The 26,741-nt window shown below is 36.9% G+C and overlaps 3 protein-coding genes across 3 annotated transcripts; 2 read left to right on the plus strand and 1 right to left on the minus strand.

The window, feature by feature from the left end:
* Positions 1-1,197: 1,197 nt before the first annotated feature.
* Positions 1,198-20,207, minus strand: LOC142632198 (ammonium transporter 3 member 1-like). The gene is made up of 3 exons (XM_075806619.1): positions 19,557-20,207; positions 6,354-6,639; positions 1,198-1,889 (listed from the first exon to the last, which is right to left on the minus strand). Exons 1-3 carry the CDS (start codon positions 20,205-20,207, stop codon positions 1,369-1,371), a joined length of 1,458 nt encoding a protein of 485 aa, XP_075662734.1. The 3' UTR covers positions 1,198-1,368.
* Positions 20,208-23,568: 3,361 nt separating this feature from the next.
* LOC142632539 (uncharacterized) lies at positions 23,569-24,375 on the plus strand. Its single transcript, XM_075806921.1, has one exon. It carries the CDS (start codon positions 23,569-23,571, stop codon positions 24,373-24,375), a length of 807 nt encoding a protein of 268 aa, XP_075663036.1.
* A 188-nt stretch (positions 24,376-24,563) lies between these two features.
* LOC142632540 (uncharacterized) lies at positions 24,564-25,055 on the plus strand. The gene has a single exon (XM_075806922.1). It carries the CDS (start codon positions 24,564-24,566, stop codon positions 25,053-25,055), a length of 492 nt encoding a protein of 163 aa, XP_075663037.1.
* Positions 25,056-26,741: the final 1,686 nt, after the last annotated feature.

The raw sequence follows: 26,741 nt of genomic DNA on the forward strand, positions 1-26,741 counted from the left end.
GTTTGCATATAGACATGTATTGATCAATATAGACCTGTTTGAATATAACTAGATGATGTCCTGCGAGACGCGCGGACTATTTTATAATTTCATTTGAAATAATTTATATATATATATATATATATATATATATATATATATATATATTAAGACCTACATAAAATACTTTTTTTTTGTTGTATAATAATATTTATGTTTGCTCACAATATTGTTGAATACTTTGAAACTTAATTTTCTTAATTCATATATATATATATATATATATATATATATATATATATATATATATTTTTTTTTTTTAAATGTATAACACTATAAGACTATAGCATATTATAATATTTTCCGTTAAAAATAGATTTTATTTTTTAAATGGATTAAATAATTTTGAAATCTTTAGATAATAATTTAAAGCATAAAATAAGATTTTAACAAAATTTAATTGTCTTTAGTTGGGATTTCGTATCCTTTAAAAAAAAGCGGAAAATTTTTTACAATCATCATCAATTTTTATTTTTTATCACTATGACTCATATTGCACAAAATAGCAGTAAAAAACCTACAAAGAAACCTACAAATTATGAGTTCTAACACAGAATAAAAAAATAGCTAACTTCATAAATAATCGATTAGAATTTTTCTTTTTCGTTTTCTTTTTCTTTTTCTTTTTCTTTTTCTTTAGTTCTAAAACAAAATACATTTATGACTTTCCCAAACCAAAATCTCAAAATTCAAAGACTCAAAGTGAATCACAACCTTCACAAAATCCATAATGTTCGACTATAACATCAAAATCGTAAGCTACCATCACTAAATAAAAACCCAAGCCCCTTTCCTTTAGCAAAGCCTACTCATATGAGTTAGGATCAAATAGTACTACAATGTTGGAGTTATGTAAGTGTCGTTGAAAGGTTGAAGGTAAATGGTATCTTTTTTTGTCTTAGTGTATTTGAGATGGAATGGCATGAAACCAAGGGTTGTGGCATGTGTATATAAAGGAGTAGAAGTTAGAAGGGTGAATGGAAATACAAAGAGTTTTTTTGTGTGTGAGAAAGAGAAAAAATCTCGAAACAACCAAATGAAACAAATAGTAGTCTTAAAACATTGAATAAAAAATGTAATAAAAATTTGTCTTGAAACATTGAACCAAAAAAAATAAAGAGTCTTTATTTTTAAATTTATTCTTATCACTGATGTGGCATAAGAGTATTTCAATTCTTTCATAGAGTGCGCTACATGGCAAATCTTCATGCTCTCTCTTATGAGGTCTCTACTTTTATATATATGTTGATTGAAAATCTTAATATAATAGAGTTAAATAGCTGCACTAAGTTTTTCCCTTGGAAAAATAAATTCAGGTCCCTCTAGAGTCTAGACCTCCTGAGTAGCACCATTTGATAGCTTGGGGTGCACTGATTCATCTGAATAATTGCCATGCTTAGTAGAATCATACTTCTCTCCATCGCCCCACAATGCATATGCTTCCTCACCATGAACAGCATCATCCCCTATAAGTAATAAATCATCGGGCATACGCAAAGGGATCACCAATTTTATCACAAGGCAGATGATAGTTGTGACAACAAGGTTCCATCCAATGATGAATAAGCCACCTACAATCTGTTTGCCAACTTGTATTCCTCCGTTTCCTCCATAGACTCCTCCCCTAGAGTTTGGAACCGGCAGAAAGAGGTTGCATAGTTCAGGCTCAGCAAAGACACCTGTAAGAATTCCACCAAGTAATCCAGCCACAGCATGGGTGTGGAACACACCTAGTGTGTCATCAACCATTTGGAGTAGTTTTGACTTCTTGTGTACTATCATCATAGTGAACCATGGAACACTTCCTGAAAAAATTCCCATCACTATAGCTGCCCATCCTTGAACAAGACCTAAGATTAATTGAAGATAATTCAATTAGTATAATTGCATGATGTACCCCCTCATTGATAATTGAATAATCATAAGTAAATTAATATGGTCAATTTGAACATCATGTATTTGAAGGACCTATATATTTGACATTTTATGCATAAGGTGTGATTAATTACTTTTGCTAAAACGATGCAACGCATGTAAGATAATAATAAAAGCATCCTCATTTTTTGTTGATTTTTTTTTTTTTTACAAGATAGAATTTCTACTCTAGCCCAATCTAAGTGTATATGTGTATAAAGCTTTCTTCTAGAGACTTGAACCCCGGTCTTTGCTCCCACACCCCACAAGTACTTATACTTGTAGAGTGACCACTACACTAAGGGTGCACGGTGGTGACTTTTTCCCCTAGTAATGTAGCTTTACATAGATGAATTAAATGAAAATCATGTAATGTGGTGTTAGTTGATTCACTTGACTAATAAAGTTTATTGTTGTTAATTGAATACTCCTGCTTACATTGACTGAAGTGAGTTTCAACTTAAGGGAGAAACTATCTCCATAATAATAATAATAATAATTAGAGAGAACTTAATTAAGCCAACTGATATCATGCCAACATTCCATAAGCTGGCAAGAATTCTAGATTCCATTTCCCAAAATTATTTTAAACTTGTATTTTACTCAAAAGAATCATGAAATTTAATAACATTAAGGCTTAATTAATCCTATTTCATTTTGAATAGAAATAGTTTTTGAGCATAACGTGTACAAGAGGATTATGTAATAGAAATAGTTTTTAAAGTCTACATGTACAAGAGGATTATGTAAGATACAAGCATATATAATTGTAATTTAGAAATATTACAAAAAATATGCAAAATTATATTTTATTAGTCCATGATTTGGCATGAGGTGGACTTTAGCGATGCTGGTTCTGAAAGGTAGTACTTTTCTTTAGGACTTTAATAGTTTTTCTGTTAAAAATTGATAAATAGGTTTTGCATTCGCAGTGAACATGCATACATATTAATTTTTGTTTTTCATGATTTTTCTTGCATCAAGCAAAGATACAATTAAAAATGAAACAAAAGAAAGATAATTTAATCAAGTTAAGGCTCAAAATGAACTAACATGCAGCTTGCATGTGCTAAGAAGGCACACTAGCTGAAAGAAAATCATATGAAGGAGAAATTGATACGTTAGGTGTATATAAAAGATATCCAACAAAATATATATATATATATATATATATATATATATATATATATATATATATATATATAAAATTAGTAACGGTAAATATAAAAAAGCATACACGCATAAAGAAGCATGCATAAGAACGAACTGTAAACATACACGCATAGTTTTTTGACATCTATATATATATATCTAAAACTTGCAATGTAGCATTTATTGTTGCTACGCTCCAGTTGAGCCACATCAGCGTCCACGTCACTATCTTTTTGCTTTCCAATTTTCTTATAATTTTTTTTAACATTTACTCATTTTTTTTAAAAAATATTTACACTTTCTTTAACCTTTCTCTATCCCTTACTTTTTCATCTCTCCACTATCCTCTACCTTTATATCACTCTTCATCTTTCCCTGCATCTTCCTTTTTCTTTTTGTACTTTCTTATTGACACACTTTTACTATAAATTTGTCATTCTCTCTTCTATTCTTTACATACTTTTCCCTCACAAAAAAATGTTTCTCTCTCTCTCTCTCTCAATTTTTTGGTGAATTATTTATTTTTCTTGCATCTTTGCTTTAGGTTGATAATTGTTATGTTCTTTAGAACTTTATATTGAGCTGATGCGATTTAGTTTTGTGATTAAAGTTTTTTTTTTCTTTTTAATTTTTAATTTTTAATTTTATTACATGTGTTTTTCTTTAAATTCTTAGTTTGGGTTGCTTTGAATTCACCTATTTAGTTGTTCTATATATATGTTATTTTTGTACAACATGACATTTGTTCTATGAAATTCCTTTTAGACTTGATACATTATCTTTTCATTTGATTTTTTTTTTCTCCCCTCATATGCAGTGATTTACTTCTAACAAAAACTATTATATTTATATATTTAGAAATCTATTTCTTCTTAATTCCAATCGTTTAAATTTTGTATGGGCCATGGATTCTATAGAGAAATTAATATGAAAAATAAAATAAAAGTAAAATAAATTCTACAATAATTTGCTTTATAGGGATCGACTCCTTTAAGTTATACATTGTTCCTTAAAAGTAGTGTGAGAGAAACTAATGTTTGGTCTGTCTATGTAGCTAATGTTTCTAATCTTTTGAAAGTTTGTGGAGCATATACCCTACTAATTAGGCCAATTAAATCATTTGAATTAAAAATCAACTGTAACATAAGGAACAAAGGGGTCACAATGCATTCATGTTCTCCTCATATCATGATAAATCTGAGTAGTTGAATAGTATTGTTGTTTAATTTACCACTACTACATATTTTTTCATGAAAGCTACATACCATCGATCGTAACACCAAATGGATATTTCAAAGTTCATTTGCATGATTACTTTGCTGTGTGGTGAGTTGAAACATTGTTGGGTAATGATGCGTGTTAGATTGTATGTGTAGCCTTTTGACTTACAAAGGGTAAGTACTGAATTAGATTATTTTCTTGCGTCTTTGCTTTAGATTATTAATTTTTGTATTTTTAAGAACTTTATTTTGAGTTGATGCAATTTAGTTTTGTGTTTTAAGTTTTTTTCTTTTTTCTTTTTTTGTTCTCTTTGATTGTTAAATGTTATCCTATTGCATTATAAAAAATATAATATTATTCTATTACATAGCATGATTTGGATAAATTTACCACATAAGAATTTTACATAAGTAACATAGACAAAAGTAAAACAATAATAATAATAAAAATAATATATGTATAAAGTTGTTATTTACAACTATTTTGTATTGACTTTAATTTCGTGCCAAATTTGATTGTAATTTTGTTCAATCATGTTTACCCTATATTTTATGTGAGATTCATTGTATGAATTGTGTGTGAGAAAGAGTGTGAAGACTCAAACTTGCATTGAAAAAATAGTGGATTTCACGGGGTATTTCGCGAGTAAACTTCCCACGAAGTGAGCCACATGCAGAGCACATGACTGGAATGCGAAGAGTCATGACAACTGGTGACAGCTGGTTTTCGCAAGTAGTTCACGGGTAAAGCCTTCCTACAAAATACCTGTGAAACATTCTGTTTTGCTATTTTGGCTTATCTACTCCACCATGTCTTCACTCACATTATATATACCCACATTACCCACATATTGGAAGGAGTGCTTTTCAGAGAGAAAACCCTAGCATACACACTTGAGAGTTAGAGATTGTTATACCCCCAATCATCTACACAATCCTTTGTGGTTTTCCTCATACCCCTACCTCTCCATGTCCATATTTTTGGGAGGTTGATAGCCCAAACACATACCACACCCAATCTAAGTGTTAAGTGAGGTTTTGGTGCTATTAGGAAGCATTGGAAGAAGCCAAGTTTTGGCAGATGCAATCGGGCATATTGCGGGATCCGAAAAGCTAGATAAGACACGGTTTCGAGAAACCTTGTTGGAGTAGGAGCTTGGAGGGCTTAGGTGCCTTGGGTAGATTGAGCTTGGAGGGCTTAGGTGCATCAGGTAGATTAGGCTTGGAGGGTCTCTTGCTATTTGTGTATCCCAACTTATTGTCTAATGGATCGATTTACTACTTGGAAGGTAGCAGAGAGATTTTTTGCCAAGTTCTTCGGTTTCCTCTTCGATAACACATCAGCGTGTTATCTTGTGTTTGCATCTCTCTTAGTCTTCATTTTACTGCTATTATATGATGAATATGACTTAGAGTAGTTTTATTGTTTGTTCACTCGCATTTACTCTATTCCACACTTAGTTTAAGTTAGAGTAAAATTAATCGAGTCGTAATCTTTTAATTTGGGGTTTAAACAGCTTTTGTATTTTTAACACAAATCCAAGCTTTCAATATATATATATATATATAAGATAACTCTTAAAAAATTATCACGCGCAATTCGTGAGTGTGCGACTAGTGTTAGTTATAAACTTAGATAATAATTCTTGTCTAGTAAACTACACAAGGCTTCCCATGTTCAAGAGTACAAATTAAATAAGTCTTCAACTTTTCATGGATTTGCACGTGAAATTAATGACCAAAGCAAAAAAAATTCATCGGAGACAGGTACCAATTAATTGACTTGTCTTACAAAGCTAGATAGATAGATAATAATAATAGGGAAAACAATTTGACTTCAAACCAGTTTTGAGTTATCATCTTCCAATCAATTATGTAACGATTGAAGATATCATTTTTATATGTTATTAGTTACATAATTTTTTTTAATGAATCATGTGATGTGTTTAAATAATACACATGAATAATCTTATAAATCATTGTCAAGTAAATAATTAGAAACTAATTAAGGATAGTTAATAATATCACCTGCACCGGGTGTAATGCAAACAAGGCCAGTGATCATGCCCTGGACGGCTCCAATGACTGAGGGTTTATTGAAGAAAAAGACGTCTAGCAATGTCCACATGAGGAGGCTAGTAGCAGCACAAATGTTGGTGTTCAGAACAGCCATGGAAGAATCTATATTTGCTGCATATGGATCTCCACCATTGAATCCTGCCCATCCCATCCACAGCAACCCTGCTCCTGCCAACGTCAACAATACATTGTTTGGAGGAAATCTCTCTCTGTCTCTTGTCAATCTTGGTCCTACCTGCATTATCATTGAAACAATCCATCTAAGTTAGTAAGGGTACAACTAATTATTTCATAACAAAATTCACAACTGTTGAAGTTAGTAATTTATAATTGATCTGCAATAAAAATAAAGTTTGTAATAGTTCATGCATGTGAAAGTAATATATTATAAATCACAATCGGGTACTTCAATAAACTGTGAGAAAAGTTGTGAAACTTTGTTGTGTGTATAACGTTGTTGTCATTAAATTAAAGTGGTCACCCACTCACCATGCATCTTGATTCCTTCGCCCCTTCAAATTCTTAATATTTATTTACATGTATATATATGTCTTGAATATATATATATATATATATATATATATATATATATATATATATATATTATTTGTAAAAGTTGAAGTGTAGCATTTATTATTGTTGCGCTCTTGTTGAGCCACCTCATCCGCCATGTCATTATTCTTCTTCATATTTACTTTTTACTTCTAATTTGTTTACAATATAAATATATTGTCTTTACAAATTCATCTTAAAAGGTTCCCTCTCTCTCTCTCTCTCTCTCTCTCTCTCTCTCTCTCATTTTTTTTTCATTTTTTGTTGGATTTTCTTATTTATTTTGCATCTCTACCTTAGATTGATGAAATTTGTTTATGTAAAATAATTAAAAAAATAAAAAGAATTAAACAAAAGACCGATAAGATTGTATGTGAAATCTTCTAAAACAGCCCTATCAGTCTATGGTAATATCAAATATGGTATCGTGACAGAGAGTTGGTGTTGATTTGAGATTTAATCAATTTCAAGGGTAATTTAGTAATTATAAGGAAGGAAGATGATATAGCCGTTAGGGCTTTGAACCAAGTTTCTTTTTCTTTTTTTTTTCCCAAAATAACATCAATTTTCAAACAATTTCATTAGTTAGCATGGTTTTCAAACTATTTAGGAAACTAAAGTCTCTTAGACTCGAATTCACTGTAGTAACTTGAATATCAAAGTCTCGATTTCTATGAAAATTCACGTGAAACTCAAGTCTCTAAGACTTGAGTTCCACAAAAGAAAACCAAGAAATCAAAAACGCAAGTCTCTTCTTCTTCCGGTCTCTTTGTCTTCTCTGTCTAAAAAAAAATCCACGAGTAAACAAACAACCAAAGAAACATTAAAAACTCAAACACAAACAAGAGATCAAAGCAAAAACCAAATGAAGCAAGAGATCAAAACAGAAACCACGAACCCAGCGGCTAACTTAAGCAACAAACCCACGAATCCAGTGGTAAACCCACGAACCCAACAATGAACCCACGAACCCAAGCAACAAAACCCACAAACTCAAGTGGCGAAACCACATGGTAAAACCCACTAACCCAGATCTCCCTAACCCATACCCCTCGGCTTGGACTAAACCTAGGCGGCAAAGGCTCTAGCCGAAGGATTTGTGCAAAGGTTTTCTTCTTCCTTAGGCCATAGTTTCATTTTCCCCTGTTTCTCTCTCTCTCTCTCTCTTTTCTTTTTCTTTTTTTATTTGTGCAGAGCAAGAACTCGAGTCTCTAATAGTCGAGTTCCACTGGAAATCGAATCTTTCAAACTGGAAATCGAGTCTTTCAGACTCGAGTTGCTATAGTGCACTCGAGTCTAAGAGACTCGAGATGTTACTTTCCTATATAGTTTGGAATCGATGCTAAGTAACACTAACGAAATTGTTTGAAGATGGGTGTTATTTTGAAAAAAAAAAATCCCTTTGAACCGACTATACTAGGACTCACAATTTCTCTCTCTCACGCTCTAAGTCTCCCTTTGCAAATCTTTTGTTGTAAGTAAGAGAGCACTCGGTCTCCAATGGAGTATCACATTTTAAAAGACCCAGAACCCAATTTCAAAGATGATATCGTTGATAATATCGTACCCAACATCTAATACTTCGCGATCAACCTAGAAATAGAACAGTTCTAGAACTAGAAAAGTGTCTGTGACTCAGTCCCACTAATCCCAAATTTGCATCTTTTCCTTTTCTTTGATTTTAATTCATTGGTGTTCTATGGTTTTAGTATTAATATTTACGAAAGTTGTCTTTTGATTTGGACTCAAATAATTCATTATTTTTCTCTGTTAACATAAAATAATGTTATCTTTAGTTTGTTTAGGAGCAAACTCATTAGTGTCGTTAAATATATTATAAGTCACGAAAGTTATATTATTTCTTTTTTTAATTATCATTATGGGTCAAACTTAAACATGAAATAAGTAGATTTTGTCATATAATTTAGTGAAAATCATGATAGTTGTTGATCTTTATTTATGGGTTGTGAGATCAAACAACACAATCTAAACTGACTTGTGTTCTAAGATTTGATTTCAATTTCCAAGTATATTGGAAACAAAAGTGTCACCTAGTTACTTCAAACTTGTTTGTTCTGAGCTTTGATTTTAATTTTCAAGTCTATTGGAAACAAAAATGTCACCGAGTCATTTTAAACTGTGTATGTATTCTAAGATTTGATTCGGATTTCCAAGTCTAGAAGAAACGAAAATGTCACTTATGTCACTTTAAACTCAGGTGTGTTCTAAGATTTGATTCCAATTTCAAGGTCTATTAAAACCAAAAGTGTCACTGAATCGCTTTAAACTCATCTGAATTTCCAAGTCTACAAGAAACAAGTGTGTAGGGCTTCATTTCATACCACTCCACACCGAGAAATCATACAGAATTATGTTGCAGGTGATTTTGGTAAGGTGTATTTGGCTGATGGTGCAACCTTAGATGTTGTGGGTATGGGAGACGTTCAAATATTGTTGTCCAATGGGTCTGTTTGGTTACTGGAGAAGGTTCAACATATTCCTGACTTGAGGAGCAATCTGATTTCTGTTGGACAACTTGATTATGAAGGGCATGCAATACTATTTGTTGGTAGTACTTAGAAGGTTACAAAGGGAGTTAGAGTATTGGCTCGTGGAATGAAGACTGGTACTCTATATATGACCTCAAGTCCAAGAGACACAATTGCAGTTGCTGAAGCAAGTACTGATACAAGCCTATGGCACCACAGACTTGGTCACATGAATGAGAAAGGGATGAAGATGCTGCTGTCAAGAGGAAAACTACCAAATTTGAAGTCCATTGATTTTGAGATGTGTGAAAGCTGCATCTTAGGAAAGAAGAAAAAAGGTGAGCTTCTTGAAAACTGACAGGACACCAAAGGCTGAAAAATTGGAATTAGTACACATTGATTTATGGGGGCCTTCTTTAGTTGCATCCCTTGGAGGTTTAAGGTACTACATCACTTTCATTGATGACTCAAGCAGAAAGGTATGAGTTTATTTTCTAAAAAATAAATCTGATGTATTAGAAACTTTTAAGAAGTGGAAGGCCATGGTTGAGATAGAAACAAGTTTGAAAGTAAAATGTTTGAGGTCAAATAATGGAGGAGAGTAGATAGATGGAGGGTTTAGTGAGTATTGTGCTACACAAGGAATTAGGATGGAGAAGACCATTCCTGGGGCACCACAGTAGAATGGTGTGGCTGAGCGCATGAACAAAACTCTCAATGAGCATGCTAGGAGTATGAGGTTGCATGCTGGACTACCAAAAACTTTCTGGTTTAATGCTATTAGCACTGTAGCTTACCTGATAAACCGAGAATCATAAGTTCCCATGGAGTTTAGACTTCCTGAGGAGGTTTGGAGCTGGAAAGTGGTAAAGTTTTCCCATTTAAAAGTTTTTTATTGTGTTTCTGATGTTCATATTGATTTTGATGCTCGTAGTTAACTTGATGCAAAGTCTAAAATATGTTTTTTCATTGGCTATGGTGATGAGAAATTTGGCTATAGGTTTTGGGATGAATAAAACAGGAAAATCATCAAAAGTAAAAATGTGATATTTAATGAATAGGTTATGTATAAGGGCAGGTCAACTGTACTGCCAGATGTTACAAAGATAGATCAAAATAAATCTGAGTTTGTCAACTTAGATGAATTTACTGAAAGTACCATCTAGAAAATGGGTGAAGAAGATAAAGAGAATGTAGATTCACAAGTAAATCAGAGTACACCTGTAGCTGAAGTCCGCAGATTTTCCAAGACCATTAGACCTCCATAGTGTTATTCACCCACTCTAAATATCTCCTGTTGACTGATGGTGGTGAGCTAGAGTGCTATGATGAAGCCTTACAAGATGAGAATTCAAGCAAGTGGGAGTTAGCCATAAAGGATGAGATGGATTCCTTGTTGGGGAATCAGACATGGGAACTAACTAAATTGCCAGTATGAAAAAAGGCTTTGCACGACAAGTGGGTATACATAATAAAGAATGAGCATGATGGTAGCAAAAGTTACAAGACCAGATTAGTTGTTAAAGGGTTCCAGCAAAAGAAAGACATTGACTACTCAGAGATATTTTCTCTAGTTGTGAAGATGTCAACAATTAGACTGGTACTGGGAATGGTGGCTACAAAAAACTTACATCTTGAGTAGTTAGATATGAAGACGACATTCCTTCATGATGACTTGGAGGAAGACATTTACGTGATTCAGCCAGAAGGGTTCATTGTTCAGGGACAAGAGAATCTAGTCTGCAAACTGAGAAAGAGCTTATATGGCCTAAAACAAGCTCCTAGACAGTGGTACAAGAAGTTTTACAGTTTTATGCATAAAATTGGGTTCAAGAGATGTGAAACTGATCATTATTGCTATGTTAAGTCCTTTGACAATTCTTACATCATTTTACTGTTATATATGGATGATATGCTTATTACAGGGTCTAGCATTGAGGAGATTAGTAATCTGAAGAAGCAATCGTCAAAACAGTTTGCAATGAAGGATTTAGGAGCTGCAAAGCAAATCCTTGGTATGAGAATCATTAGAGACAAGGCTAATGGTACATTGAAGCTTTCACAATCAGAGTACGTGAAGAAAATATTTAGTAGATACAACATGAATGAAGCTAAAAAAATGAGCACACCCTTGGGTAGTCATTTGAAACTAACCAAAGAATAGTCACCAAAGATAGAAGAAGAAAGGGACTATATGAGCAAGGTGTCATATGCCTCAACTATTGGCAGTTTGATGTATGCTATGGTGTGTACAAGGCTAGACATTGCACATGCAATGGGAGTTGTGAGCAGATTCATGAGTAGGCCAAGAAAGCAGCATTGGGAGGCAGTCAAGTGGATTCTGAGATATCTGAGGGGTTCATCAGATACATGTCTTTGCAAAACAGGTGCAAGTTTGAAACTACAGGGTTATGTAGATGCTGATTTTGCTGGTGATATTGATAGTAGAAAGAGTACTACTGGGTTTGTATTTACTCTAGGTGGTACAACTATACCTTACGCTTCAAATTTACAAAAGATTATTACTTTGTCTACTACAACTGAGTATGTTGCAGCAACTAAAGCTGGAAAGGAGATGATTTGGCTACATGGCTTTTTAGATGAATTAGGTAAGAAGTAAGAGATGAGCATTCTACATAGTGACAATCAGAGTGCAATTTTCCTTACTAAAAATTCAGCTCTTCATTCAAAGTCAAAGCATATATAGACAAAATACCACTTTATCCCGTACCTTGTTGAAGATAAGCTGATAAAACTTAAGAAGATTTGTGGATCTAAGAACCCGGCAAACATGTTGACTAAGGGTGTCACTACTGAGAAGCTAAAGCTATGTGCAGCTTCAATTGGTCTTCTAGCTTGAGGACAAGAGGATAAGTTGCAGGGATGAGGGAATTTTTTTGGAAGATAAAGGCTGATGTTGATGATTGAGCTAGTCTCTAAGTGGGAGATTTGTTGGGCTTTGTGGAGCCTAGTTGTATTTGAAATCCCTGCAACTCCGTGGACGTAAGCAAATTTCCGAACCATGTAAATACTGTCTTGTGTATGTGACTTTTTTTGTTTGGCGTGTGTTTTCTCTATTTTTTGCTTCTCATAGGTTGGGAATTTCGTGTTAATTCCCTACAAAGTGTTACCAAGTGATTCAAACTCGTGAGTTCTATTAAGGTCATATTTTGTGTAATTGGCTAATCTTTTGACAAAATGCACTTTACTTATATTTGGGTAGATCTAAGATGGGTTTAGTACTTCAAGAAACATGTTGTTCAAGTCAAGTATTAAAGACATGAAAATTAGTCTAAGAAACAAGTGAAGATAAGCTGTTCTTGTAAGTCTTGACAGATAGCTCAATAGAAACCTGCTATCGAGACTTAATGAGAAGCTTGGTAGTAGCACGATCTATTTAGAATTACGATTTCAGAATTTCCAGATCTGAAATTTGGCCCATCCTTGCATATTTGTTTTGGGTTTATTTTCTCACAACCCTAGACATATATAAGGTTTATTTTAAAGGCCGTCACACATGAATTCAAAGACTAAGAGATTTATTTTCTCTATGAAAAGCTACTGCGTTTGTACGCCATAGGGTTTCATGACCAAGTATTTCCAAATCTTCATTATTGATGAAGTGAAGAACTTTTTAGCCAACAACATCTGTTCAAGTTGCTGGAGTTAATCACGTACTTGGGATCCATGCAAAGGGTTAGTCACAACTTGGCAATTTGTGCATTAAGGAAAAGAAGGCTACTTTAGGTATTGGAGCAAAGGTTCAACTTTAGGTTGGTATTTCAGGATGGGCCAAGGGTAGTTAGTAAAATTCCTTATACTTGTAATCGCTTGATTATTGATTAGTGGATTCTTGGGAGTGGTGACCTTAAAATCACCAGGTGGGGTTTTTGTCTTGTGAGGTTTTCCCCATCTATCAACAAATCACTATGTTCAATTTATTTTTCGCTGCACTTTGTATTTTTGGTGATTTGTTGGTACTTCACATTTTGCATGCAATTAAAATTAATTAATAAACTTGGGTAATTGAATTAATTAACTGAGGTCAAGCTATCTTAACCCAATAAGTGGTATCAGAGCATGCACACTCTTATTAGATTTTAAACTTTGTTGTGTGATGCATTGACCCCTTATTGTTATGGATCATGGACAATCTTTGATTATTCCTCATTTATTTGATGTGACTAACTATGCATATAGGAAAGTACGCATGAGAGCTTTTTTGTAGTCCTTAGATAAGAAAGTCTGGTTAGCAGTTAAAGTTGGTTGGACAAAGCTTGAAGAGCAACCCGCAACATGGGATGACACCAAGATCAAGGCTGCCTAGGGCACTGAATGCTTTGTTTAGCACTATAACAAATGAAGAATTCAAGAAAATTTCTTTAACTGACAATGCCAAGGAAGCTTCGACAATTCTTTAGAACACTTATGAGGGCACTAAAACTGTTAAGAACTCTAAGCTTCAAAGGCTCACTACTAGATTTGAGGAAATTAGGATGGATGAGGATGAATCGTTTGATGAATTCTATGCCAAGCTCAAGGACATATTGAATTCAACATTCAATCTTAGAAAACAGATTCTAGAGCCCAAGATTGTTAGGAAGATCCTTAGATTTCTTCTAGAGAGATTCCATGCCAAGATCACTGCCATTGAAGAATCAAAGGATCTTGACACTATTCCTTTGACTGAATTGATTGCAAACTTGTACTAAGGGTTGGCAAAGGTGCCAAAGGCAAGAATATGGCCTTGAAGACCAAGAATAATGACAATGATAAGTCATTTGATGATGAGGATACCAAGCTAAAGTCATATATCGCCAGACAGTTGAAGAAATTTATCAAAAATGCGAATGTCAAAGCTGGTGATAAGGTTTGCAAACAAACTGCCTTCTTTCAATATAAGTCCCAAGACTAGGATTGTGTGCTTGATTAAACAATGTGAGTGTTGTTAGGTTGGATTGGGTTTGTGACACCCAGTCCTGCCAGGATTATGACAATGGTTGTTGGATCTGGGTCCACAATTAATTTATAGGTGGGCTTGGTCATGATTCTACAAGTTGAGCTCCAAACTCACCTAGTCAATCCAAGTTGAATCTTTCTCACTTTGTCCCCACTGTTTCCCCAGTGTTTTCACTCTCTCCTTCTCAATCTCTCACTCCGTGTTTTTCTAACCACTTCTTTGGGTGCCTCTCTCCCCTTATATAGCCTTTCCTAAGTAGGTTACTAATCATCACATTTTCACCACTTTTCATGTATTCCCACTTCCATTAGAATCCCAAGGAATCATCATTCCTTTTGAGGATTCTCTAGAAACTTGTTCTAGATTCCAAACACTGTTCGGTAGCGAGTTCTCCCAAGGCACTACCGATCATTGACTAGCGATTCAGTTGTATTCTCTGCTTACTTAGATTCCCTTATCATCATTCGGTGTTAAGCTGACCACCGGAGGATTTCCCTGAGCGTTCATCTTTTGGACCTATCACCCAAGCTTTTAGGCTAGGCCTGCTATGACAGGGCCTAAAGTTTACTTCCTTCAAATGGACCGGGCTTGGCTTCTCAAATTGACATTGGGACTTAGTAGATTGGCCCATGTATTTTTTGGGCCCAATTCCCCCCACAGGGTTTCTACCCATGATGCTTTTTATTTTGCATGTCACATGTTCATGCATTTTCACGCATTGCATATTCTTGTTCCTTCTTTCTTGTACCTAAACATTTCTGTTGTGATTCTGTTCTTTTCTTTGTCTATCCCATTTAGTTTCTTTATCATGGCACCCAAAAAGTCTATCCATTCTAAAATCTTGATTCGTCGTGGTTCTTTTTCTTCTTCTTCTTCTTCTTCTTCTTCTTCTTCTTCTTTTCATGCTGATTCTATCTAGTTCTATGATAGGAAGGCACAAACTGACTTCTCGGAGAACTTTTTTGACCAAGCAATTCATTCAGAACACCATGTCATTCTGTCTGATTTTCCAGACACTCCTCTACTTGGTGCTATTAGCTCTCGGGGATGGGCTTCTCTTTGTGAGAAACCCTTGAGGTGTCCTGACATGTACATAAAGGAGTTTTACTCCAATATGCATGCCACCGATACCTACGTGCCTTGGTTTACTATAGTATTTCGTGTTACATGTATCGTAGTTACCTTGGACTTCATTTACGCGGTACTACATGTCCCTAGGGTGGATCGTCCAGATTACCCTAGCCATCCTCATCTCACTTCCATCTCTAGAGACGAGTTGGCCTCACTCTTCTGTGAGAAAGCCATGTTGTGGGGAGGTACACTTAATTTCTCCACAACTGAGTTCATTAAGGGACCACAGTTCCTTAATATGGTGATGGCCTTTGTTCTCACTCCACTGTCATACTATAACACCATCACTAAGCATCATGCTCATTTTATTCTTTCTCTTATGGAAGGTCTTTCTATAGACTTTCCTTCACACATGATAGAGTCTATCATTGACTGCTATCTTGACACGGCTACACGTGATAAGCTCATCTTTCCTTTGGCTATCATGCGTATCCTCACCAATCTCCTCTATCTCCTCATTTCTAAGTCATGGGTGCCATTAGCAAGAAGTCTATTTGGAGGAGTGCAGCGCAACTTGTTGCAAAGCGGCCGCGAGTGGAGCCTTCTGATGCAGCCCCAGCTGGCCATGCAGCCCCCTCCTCTCAACCTTCTTCCTCCTCTGCCCCTTCTTCCTTATCTTGAGCCATTGTCTCCCATGCTAATATCATGGAGCAGCTTTAGCACATGCATGCTGACTTAGGTAGTCATCCGGACCATCTATCCAATGAGATGTGTCAAATGAACACCAGAATCAGTTGCATCGCTTGCCGCCAGTCTCGGCTTGGTGGTTTTGCACCCTCACCTTCACTGGAGCTTTTAGAGGAGTCTTCTTCTTCAGATGGTGGAGATGATGATGTTAATGCTTCTGGCTCGGAGTATGATGATGAGATGATGACCTCTCAGTGATACACCCTTTGTCACTCGTGACCAAAAGGGGGAGTAATTTTGTAGATAAAAGTAGTCTAGGTGTTAGGGGGAGAGCTAGCATAGGATATAGAATATACTAGATAGGGGGAGAGTTTTTGTTTTTGAGTTTTTTTTAGGGATGTAATGAGATTTTGATGTATTATTTTCTCATTACATGTACCATGGTCTTGTGACCACTTTTATTACATACATTGTATTATTTGATACACACACACACACACACACATGAGATGATTTATGTTTTTCTTCACCTATGTCTCATATGTGTAGTTTCTTTTCTATCTTTATACACATGTTTCTTCTTGTATACAACTTGTCTACATTTCACATTTGATATCTTGATGAATCTTGTTTAAGTGTTTCAATTAAGACATGCTGCAAGTCTACCATGTCATGATCTCTCTTCTTGCAAAGTTTATCAAGAGTTTGTGCTAGGGTTAGACTTTTGTAATTTTGTATATTATGGGATAGTTGTGTTATACTTCTCTCATAATTGCTTTTTGTGGTTTTGTCACGGATTGACAAAGGGGGAGATTGTTAGGGTCATATTTTGTGTAATTGGCTAATCCTTTGACAAAATGCAATTTACTTGTATATGGGTAGATCTAAGATGGGTTTACTACTTCAAGAAACATTTTGTTCAAGTCAAGTATTAAACATATGAAGATTAGTCCAAGAAAAAAGTGAAAAAAGCTGTTCTTTAAGTCTCAACTGATAGCTCGACAGAAGCTTGCTATCGAGACTTAATGTGAAGCTCGATAGATAGCTTAACAGCATCTCAATCTATCGAAAATTACGAATTTTAGAACTTCCAGATCTAAAATTCGGCCCCGCCTTGCATATTTGTTTTGGGTTTCTTTCTCATAACCCTAGACATATATAAGGTTTATTTTAAAGGCTGTTACACAGAGATATAGATACAAAGACCAAGAAACTTATTTTCTCTGTGTGAAACTACTGTATTTGTATGCCATAGGGTTTTGTAACCGCATGCTTCTAGATCTTCATTGTTGATAAAGTGAAGAACTTTGCAGCCAACAATATTTGCTCAAGTTGTTGGAGTTAGTCACGTACTTGGGATCCGTGCAAAGATTTAGTCACAAATTGAAGGTTTGTGCATAAAGGGAAAGAAGGCTATTACAAGATCAAATCCAATTGGGTATTGGAGCAAATGTTCAACTGTAGGTTGGTATTTTGGGATAGGCCAAGGGTAGTTGGTAAGATTCCTTATACTTGTAACTGCTTAATTATTAATTAGTGGATTTTTAGAAGTGGTGACCTTAAAATCACCTAGTGAGGTTTTTGCCTTGCGAGGTTTTCCTCATCTGTCAACAAATCACCATGTTCAATTTATTTTTTGCTGCACTTAGTATTTTTGGTGATTTTTTGTTGTCTTCACATTTTGCATGCAATTGAACTTAATTAATCAACTTGGGTAATTAAATTAATTAATCGGGGTCAAGCTATCTTAACCCAACAGGTTCTAAGATTTGATTCCAATTTCATGTCTACTAGAAACAAAAGTGTCACTAAGTCGTTTTAAACTCATCTGTGTTCTGAGATTTGATTCTTATTTTTTGAGTCTATTAGAAACAAAAGTGGTTCAAGTGGGCAACTATTGCTATGCGAGAGCGTTCTAAGATTTGATTCCAAGTATTATCCAATCGAAATTCTTTCGTTATATTTTCATGGGATCAACCGATAAAACTGTCTACCATCTTACTAACAAAATTAGACTATCCAATTTCGCGATAAATACAATAAGCATGGTTCATCTTATTATATATTACAAGTCAAACATGACGATCATGCATGATGGATATTCAAAAGAATCAAAACCAAATGGAATCTAAAAGAGCAACTTTCACTAATTAATATAATACAAGATTCATTGAAAATAATTAATCATATAATAATAATATTTCATTGTATATACTAAGTCAAGGGTGAACTAAAACATTTAGTGTGCGTTTGGATGCAGATGAAAAACCAAATTATTTTACTATTCAGCTTATTTTTGCTACTATTCACGCCCCCCACTACATTTTTTGATACAATTAATGAGTCTCACTGTATTATTTCAGTTATTTTTTACTTTTATCTACAGTATTTTTAACAAAAAGTTTTCAGTTTCAGGAAAATAAGCGGTTTCCAAACAGACCCTTAATCGCAAAGCAACCAGAATTATTAATATTGAACAAATAAACAGCAAAAAGATTGTAATACTCTCCCAACACTTGCTTTTTCGATCAACCAAGAAAATTGAAAACTATCTCTCTCTCTCTTTAGCTTATTGAAGTTTCTAAAAAATTGCAAAAAATCTACTCTTGTAAGAATTGAATTAGTCAAGCTCATACCGAAAAAACAAGTCTAGCTTATGAGGTAGTAATTAATCTATCAAAGAAAGTATAGCACATCAATGTTCATAACAATTTTATAATTTTACATTCATCTTTCTTGCTCTAAAAAAAAAAATTAAATTAAATTCATCTTCCGATTGATTTATAAATTTAAGTAAAAGTGGGTGAACAAAAAAACCCTACAAGACAACAAAGGCCTTGTTAAGTAATAAATGATTCATATTCAAATAACATATTGGTATGCATTAATAATGTCTCAACTAAAGTGGCGAAATGTTGACCTTATTATTTTTCACCTTAAGTGCATGAAAAATGAGTACAGGATAAGGCCCATTTTGTAGCAGTAATGACTAGTTTTGATTTTCAAAATCAGATAAAAATTGTGGTTGAATTTTTTTTAAAAGAGTTTCAACTTATGGTATTCGTTTTTGATGATAGCTTTTTTATTATCAGACTAAGACACCATTCAGTTTTTAGTATAGACGGAGATTGAATCTCAGATTTCTTATTCAACCATTAGAAACTTTACCAGTTAAGTTAATTGGAACTCACTTTAAATATGTATTTTGTTTGAGTACTCATAATGCAAACAAATTTGTTTGATACTATGTTTTCAAAAAGAGTGAATAGTGAAAGAATTAGAGACTCCAATTAACTCATTTAGTAAACTTCTTTTTATATATATATATATATAGAGAGAGAGAGAGAGAGAGAGAGAGAGAGAGAGAGAGAGAGAGAGAGAGAGAGAGCTGACCCAGTAAGCAGCTGTGAATCCACCAATCCCAGAAGAAAGATGAATGACATAACCACCAGAGTAGTCCATGACACCCCAATGGAACAAGAACCCACCACCCCACAAACTGAATGCTCCAACAGTGTAAGAGAAAGTAAGCCAAAGTGGCACAAACATCATCCATGCCTTAATATTCATCCTCCCCAACAAAGATCCAGCTAAAAGTATCAAAGTGATTGCAGCAAACACACATTGAAACCACACCATCGTTGCCATGGGGTAGTATGGCTGAGCCATAGCCGTCTCTAACCCACCAGTACTATTATATTGCGCAGTTTCGGGTAGTGTAGCCCAGTTCAAAAGGAACTTTTGGCCTAAAGCTGGTCCAGCTTTGCCCCAGAAGGGAAGGAGCTTATCACCGAAGGACATCTTGTATGCCCATGTAACCCAACAAATTACCACAGCTGCAAAAGCATATAAAGCCATGAAAGCTGAGTTTACAGCCCATTTTTTCTTGACAACACTACCATAGAGTATGACAAGCCCTGGCACACTTTGTAGGCCAACCAGTGTGGCTGATATCATTTGCCATGCGTTGTCTCCTTTGTTCAACCAATCTGGCACTGCTAGAGATGTGCCGGATTGGTAAGCTATTGGTATTTGAGTACCCATATCTAGTTGTGGTTCTCTAGCTACAACCAAAGCAAGCAAAGCCAACCAAACTCTCTCTCTCTCTCTGTGTGTTTGAATGTTGTGTGTAAAGGAGTTGCAACGAAAGACTGTAGAGGGAGAGGAGTTATAAAGAAAGAAGACTATGGTATAGAGTATAGACTATAGATTTTGACATTTCAAACAACGGACTTGGCTCTGATACTTTAGTGCACAGAACTTGTGACGGTGACATGTTGTAATGAATATTCAGTGCACTAAGGCATGAACTTTGCCTTTGATTAATTAACTAATTATTAAATTAAATGTTAATAATAAGTTTAATAATAATATATTGTTTGTAATTCAATTAATACTTTCTAGTATTTTTAATGGTAATGTCGTCTTCCATTATTGTAACTATTGAATTATTAAAAAAATTTGTGCCAATAGATGTGATGAATCTGAAAATCGTGATAAAATAATGTTGTGATAACATTACTAAAATGTTAAAATTATACTTATCTGAAAATTGTGATAAATTAACATTACTAACATTTGTGTCCACATGTGGTCTCGTGTGTCATGACTCCATCAGAGGTCTGTAAGACGGCAAAGTGGAAAAAGGAAAAATAGGGGAGGAAGGGAGGCCAAAACTCTGATGCCAATCAGTTTATTTTTTTATTATTATAATAAATAATAATCAGTTAAAGATTATGTGGCAACCTTTTAAATAGGTGTCGTGTCATTTGACACTTAAATTGTCACATGCCACATCCTTGTTCCATTAGCCACATAGGCAATAAAACTAACTACAATTAGCAAAAAGACTAACATTGCTCATTTTTTAAACTTGAAAGATCAATAATGCTTACTTGAAACTTGAGAAACCAATTGCGCTTAAAGAGTAAACCTTAGGGATAGATAGTGTAGTTTTGCCAATAAAAAAATAAGTTTGATTTATAAAATAAATATGTAAATACAAAAAATGGGTGTGTATATATTATTAATTAAAACTAAGACTAAAAAACTAGCCATTTATTGTTAAGGACATATTTTATGTAGTTGGCTAATCCTTTGACAAAACACACTTTACTTGTATTGAGTAGATCTAGGATGTGCTTAATACTTCAAAGAACATGTTGTTCAAATCTAGTATTAAAGCCATGAAGATTGGACCAAGAAACAAGTGAAGAAAAAGTGTTCACTAAAGTTGGACAGATAGCTGGACACTTGTGGACACCTGCGGACACCTGCTCAACACCTCTATCTATCAAGGTTTAATGAAGCTTAACAGCTTCTCGATCGATCGAGGTATCTATCGAGGTTACGGAAATTCAGATTTTCAGATATGATTTTTGGGTCAGGCTTTTGTATTTGTGTAGGGTTTCTTTTCTCACAACTCTAAATATATATATATATATATATATATATATATATATATATATATATATATATATATATATAAGGCTTATTTTAGAGGCCGTCACATAAGAGAATACAAGCAGAACGTACGCAAAAGGTGACCGAAACCTTATTCTCTCAAAAAGAAGCTATTGCGTCTTTGCGCCTTAAGGTTTTGTAACCAAGTGCTTCTTGATCTTCATTGTTGATGAAGTAAAAAACTTTACAGTCAACATTCTTCTTTTTCAAGTTGGTGAGTGAGTCACGTATTGGGATTCGTGCAAAGAAGTGAGTCACGTACTGAGATCCGTGTATTAAAGGGTGGCGTTCATATATTGAAGAGTTTAGAGGTTCTGAAGAGGTAGAAGGTTTCTGCTGTGAGTTCATCTACGGGGATTGTAGAGTCTAGGGACAAAGGTTTTGTACTAGATCTGAAACTTCTCTTTACTATAGTGAATTGCTTTTCGGGAAGGTTTCCCCCCAGGTTTTTTACTGTGAAACTGGTTGGTTTCATTGGTTTTCCTAGGTCATCATATCTTGTCTTATTTACTTTTCCATTGCACTTATATTTGACATGATATTGATGTTTGTTTGTTTTAACAAGTTTTATGCATAATAAATCTAATTAAAACTTGGGTTTAAAACTTGTTAATTCTATCAACCGGGGTCTAAATTTCTCAACAAGTGGTATTAGAGTGAGTACACTCTGATTGGATTTATTTCCTGAGTGTAATCCTTGACCCCCGTTGTCATGAAACTTTTGGTGAGTTATTAAAAGTTTTGAGCTTTTTAACTTTGTACGAGCGCCACCCTCCTTTAAGCCCACTCACCCAAAGGCCCACGAATGTAATAACACGTGTGAGAATCTATCACTGATCACGCGTGGAAGCACTCACGGCATGGCCGACGAGGGTGGAATATCACTCGGCAGCACTTAAGGGATACCACCACCGAGCACAGAACCTCCTGGCGGAGCGGGTTCCAACGCTACTGTCCTCTTATCCCACACATCACCAAACCTCAACTTAAGTGAAATGGTATTGGACCTTCACTCCGTTGCCTAGGGAATGCCCCTGCTAAGCATCAGGCCCAGCAGTGGAGCTAGTTCCAATGCCACTGCCTCCCTCTCCCACTCACAGTTAAAGACTCCACTTAGGAGATACATTATTGGACCTTTCCATCCACCCACCAGGAGAATGATCATGACCATTCCACTAACTTTGGCTATAAATAGACAAGGAAGGTTCAATAGAGGGGGCTAGCATATCCTAAGAAGTGAGATTAGAGCAACAGATCATCTTGGAAGAAGCTGGAAAGAGATTAGGGTAACTGTGTTCGCCGAGCATAGCATCACCTATTATAGGAAATCCAAAAACCCACCATACAAATAGATTGTGAGCCCAAATACCTCTGAGGCCCAATAACCATATCTGGGTACGCACAATTGGTGTCGTCTATGGGGACCTCCTACGTAACTGTGGTACTATCTAGGCGCACACGGGAGAATGTCTGGAAGTAGACAGGGGAGCCATGCAGAGAGCGGCTCTGGAGGCTCGTCGCGAGGTTCTACATGGCAGGAAAGGAGACAAAAGAGGCAGGAGGACAGAAGACGCGAGGAAGCGAAAGAATCTGAGCCTGGAGAAGGATCGTACCAAACCCTCCGAACAATGTCCGACGCCTCGGGACGCAGTCGCCACGACCAGAGAAACCAGGAGCTTGAGTAGAGGGATCAAGAACTTGAGTACCTGCATAGGGCGGTGAGGGATTTGGAGTTGCAAGTGCGGGATAGACGTAGGAGGAGGGACCATGAGGAACAGAGGGAAAGGTCAGCCAGTGTGGGGAATCATCATGCGGTAGGATCCTACCAATCCGAGTCTCGTCGACGCTGTGAACGTTCGTGGGATTATGCAGACCGTGAGTCAACTTCCCCGGATGAGGGGCGGCCTCGAAATGTGGCCATGGATACTATGAGCCGAGCGTTATGCCAAGCCGTCCGGTCTCCATTCTAGAGAGACATCGAGGGCCCTCCTATGCCGAACAGGTTCACAAGGCCTCCGTTCAACTCCTACACTGGAAAGACAGACCCAGTGGAACATGTAAGTCACTATATTCAAATGATGTCTTACACGCCCATAATGATGCATTGATGTGTAAGGTTTTCCCCTCGAGCCTCGGCCCCACTGCTTTGAGATGGTTCAACAGATTGAAGAAAGGTTCGGTCCATAGTTTCTCAGAATTGATCCAGGAGTTTGGAGTGCGGTTCATGACTTGCAGCCGGGTCCCGCAGCCCGTAGACGCGTTACTGTCAATAAGAATGGGGGCTGGGGAAGCCCTTCGCAACTACGCCAATCGATACTGGGGCAATGAAAAGATTGCGGCGAGTATCTTTCGGATGGGGTTACCCGAAGAATCTGGGCTGAGGGAATCTTTGACCCTGAGGCCTCCTAAGGATATGAGGCAATTGATGAGGCGTATCGAGGAGTACAAGCGCTTAAAAGACGATTGGCTGCAAACCAAGGGGAAGGCCCCAATCATCAATTTTCCTTGGAATATTGGCTTCAGCCCCAGACACAGGAAGGATTTGAGAATTCAAGAACCCGGCCCAACCATTGGGGGAGTCAATGCGACATTCAAGGAGCCCATGCATAGGATTATTGACAGGATAAAAAATGAGTCGTATTTCAAACTGCGAATAGGATGGTGGGCAACCCATCGAGAAGAAACCAGAATTTGTATTGCACCTACCATAGAGATAAAGGGCACACCACCAAGCAGTGCAGGGTATTGAAAGATCACTTGGAACAATTGGTAAAGGCAGGGCATTTGAAAGAATTTTTGGAGGAGACAGGTAATCAGGAAACAAGGCAAGCAGATCTACTGCGTCGCAACCCTCTCCCCACCCCTTTGGGAGTAATAGAGGTCATCCATGCAATGCCGAGGGGCATTAGAGCACTCACAACAAGAGGGGTGTTTGCCATGGTATCGGCAGAAGGCTGCGTGGACGAAGAATCCCCGGGGAAGGAGCCGAGGTACACTAGACAACCCATAGCATTCGACGATGACGACTTGGAAGGCACCACTCAACCGCACCACGATGCTTTAATAGTCACAGCTTGCATAAGGGGTTTCATAGTAAAGAGAATAATGGTAGATCAGGGGAGTGGCGCAGACGTGATGTACCCGGACCTATATAGGGGGCTCGGCCTGAAAGAGGAGGATTTGTCCAAGTATGATACGCCGTTGATGGGATTCGATGGGCATATAGTGACTCTAGAAAGGCAGCTTTCACTCCCGGTCAACATGGGAGGAAAGGAGGTAGTGGTGACATTCATAGTGGTCGCCTCTTTCTCGCCATACACTGTAATACTCGGAAGGCCGTGGATCCACGAAATGGGGGTTGTACCATTCCACCTTGCACGTAAAAGTCAAGTTTCAAACAAAGGAGGGGATTACAGTGGCAAGGGGTGATCAGCGAGTGGCCAGGCAGTGCATGGTAGCCGCAGCAAGCAAACAAACCGAGCAAATGGAATTAACCATGAAGGATCCCCTATAGCAATTACAGCGGTCCTAGGTGGAGGGGACCAACGTTGCCGAGGATTTGGTGAGGGTAAAAATTCTGCCAGGAGGAGAAAGGAGTTTCTTGATAGGGGCAAGCTTGAATAACGGGGAAAGGGCGGAGTTGCTGCTATTTCTTGTACAAAACATGGATGTATTCGCTTGGAGCCCATATGAAGTGCCCGGGGTCAACCCCGAATTTATAGTTCACAAGCTAAATGTGGATCCTATATGCCCTCTTAAGAAGCAGAAACCGAGAAGGTTCGCTAAGGAGCATATGGAAGCCGTCAGACAGGAGGTTGGGAAGCTCAGAGAGGCGGGGGCCATAAAGGAAACGTTCTTTCCAGAATGGCTCGCAAACACAGTGGTCGTGAAGAGGAAGTCTGGTAAGTGGAGGGTTTGTGTTGATTTCACCGACCTAAACCGAGCATGCCCAAAGGATCCGTTCCCGATGCCGAAAATTGATCAATTAGTGGGCGCTACATGCGGGCACCCAAGAATAAGCTTCCTTGATGCTTTCCAAGGATATCACCAGATTGCTTTAGCCGCTGAGGATCAGGAAAAAATGGCATTCATAACGCCCGATGCTAACTATCACTACACCGTGATGCCATTCAGATTGAAGAATGCGGGAGCCACTTATCAACAAATGATGACGAGGATGTTTCGAGACAAGATTGGAAGCACGGTTGAGGTATACATTGACGACATGGTGATAAAAAGCAAGCAAGAGGAGCAGCACATTGACGACCTTAAGGAGGTGTTTGAGATACTTCGGCGACACCAGCTGTGCCTCAACATCGAGAAGTGCGCTTTCGGCGTAGGGTCCGAAAAATTCTTGGGTTATTTTATTACTAAACGGGGGATTGAAGTTAACCCCGATCAGATCGAAGCCGTGATGCACCTCAGACCACCGGGCAATCCAAAAGAGGTTCAAAAATTAACCAAAATGCTGGCTACTCTCAACCGATTTATCTCCAAGTTTGCTGATCGGTGCCAACCATTTTATCACCTTTTGAAGAAGTGGAAGGGGTTTCAATGGAACGTGGAGTGCGACAAAGCCTTCCGAGATCTTAAAGACTACCTTGGGTGGGCACCGACGTTGACAGCCCCAGAACCAGGAAAAGACCTGTACATGTACCTCTCGGTATCCGAGCACGCAGCCAGCGCCGTGCTATTGAGGGATAATGGTGTATAACTCCCGGTTTATTACATCAGCAAGACGTTAGTTGACGCTGAGACTAGGTATTTACCACTAGAGAAACTGGTGCTAGCACTCGTGCATTCCACCCGTACGTTGCCCCATTAGTTTCAAGCTCACACCGTCCATGTATTGACTGAGTATCCACTTCAGTCATTATTGAGAAGATCTGACTTTATGGGGAGGATAGCTAAGTGGGGGACTCGGCTAGGTTCTTTTGATATCAGATACAGGATGAGGAATTCGGTGAAGGGGCAAGTACTCACGGATTTTATTGCCGAATTCTCGCCGAGAAGTATGGATGTAATCCGCCTCACGAAAATCAGGCCATGGAAAGTATTTGTGGATGGTGAATCCAATGCAATGGGAGCAGGGGCCGGAATTGTGGTCATCACCCC

The sequence above is a fragment of the Castanea sativa genome, chromosome 4 (assembly GCF_040712315.1).
Source record: "Castanea sativa cultivar Marrone di Chiusa Pesio chromosome 4, ASM4071231v1".
Taxonomy (NCBI): domain Eukaryota; kingdom Viridiplantae; phylum Streptophyta; class Magnoliopsida; order Fagales; family Fagaceae; genus Castanea; species Castanea sativa.

Excerpts from the sequence above, each read along its gene's own strand:
- LOC142632198 (XM_075806619.1), bottom strand. The coding sequence starts at position 20,207 with ATGGGTACTCAAATACCAATAGCTTACCAATCCGGCACATCTCTAGCA. Across the intron at positions 6,640-19,556 it reads GATTCACAGCTGCTTACTGG|GTAGGACCAAGATTGACAAG; the intron begins GTCAGCTCTCTC and ends ATGATAATGCAG. Across the intron at positions 1,890-6,353 it reads TTGCATTACACCCGGTGCAG|GTCTTGTTCAAGGATGGGCA; the intron begins GTGATATTATTA and ends AATTAATCTTAG.
- LOC142632539 (XM_075806921.1), top strand. The coding sequence starts at position 23,569 with ATGCCAAGCCGTCCGGTCTCCATTCTAGAGAGACATCGAGGGCCCTCC.
- LOC142632540 (XM_075806922.1), top strand. The coding sequence starts at position 24,564 with ATGGTATCGGCAGAAGGCTGCGTGGACGAAGAATCCCCGGGGAAGGAG.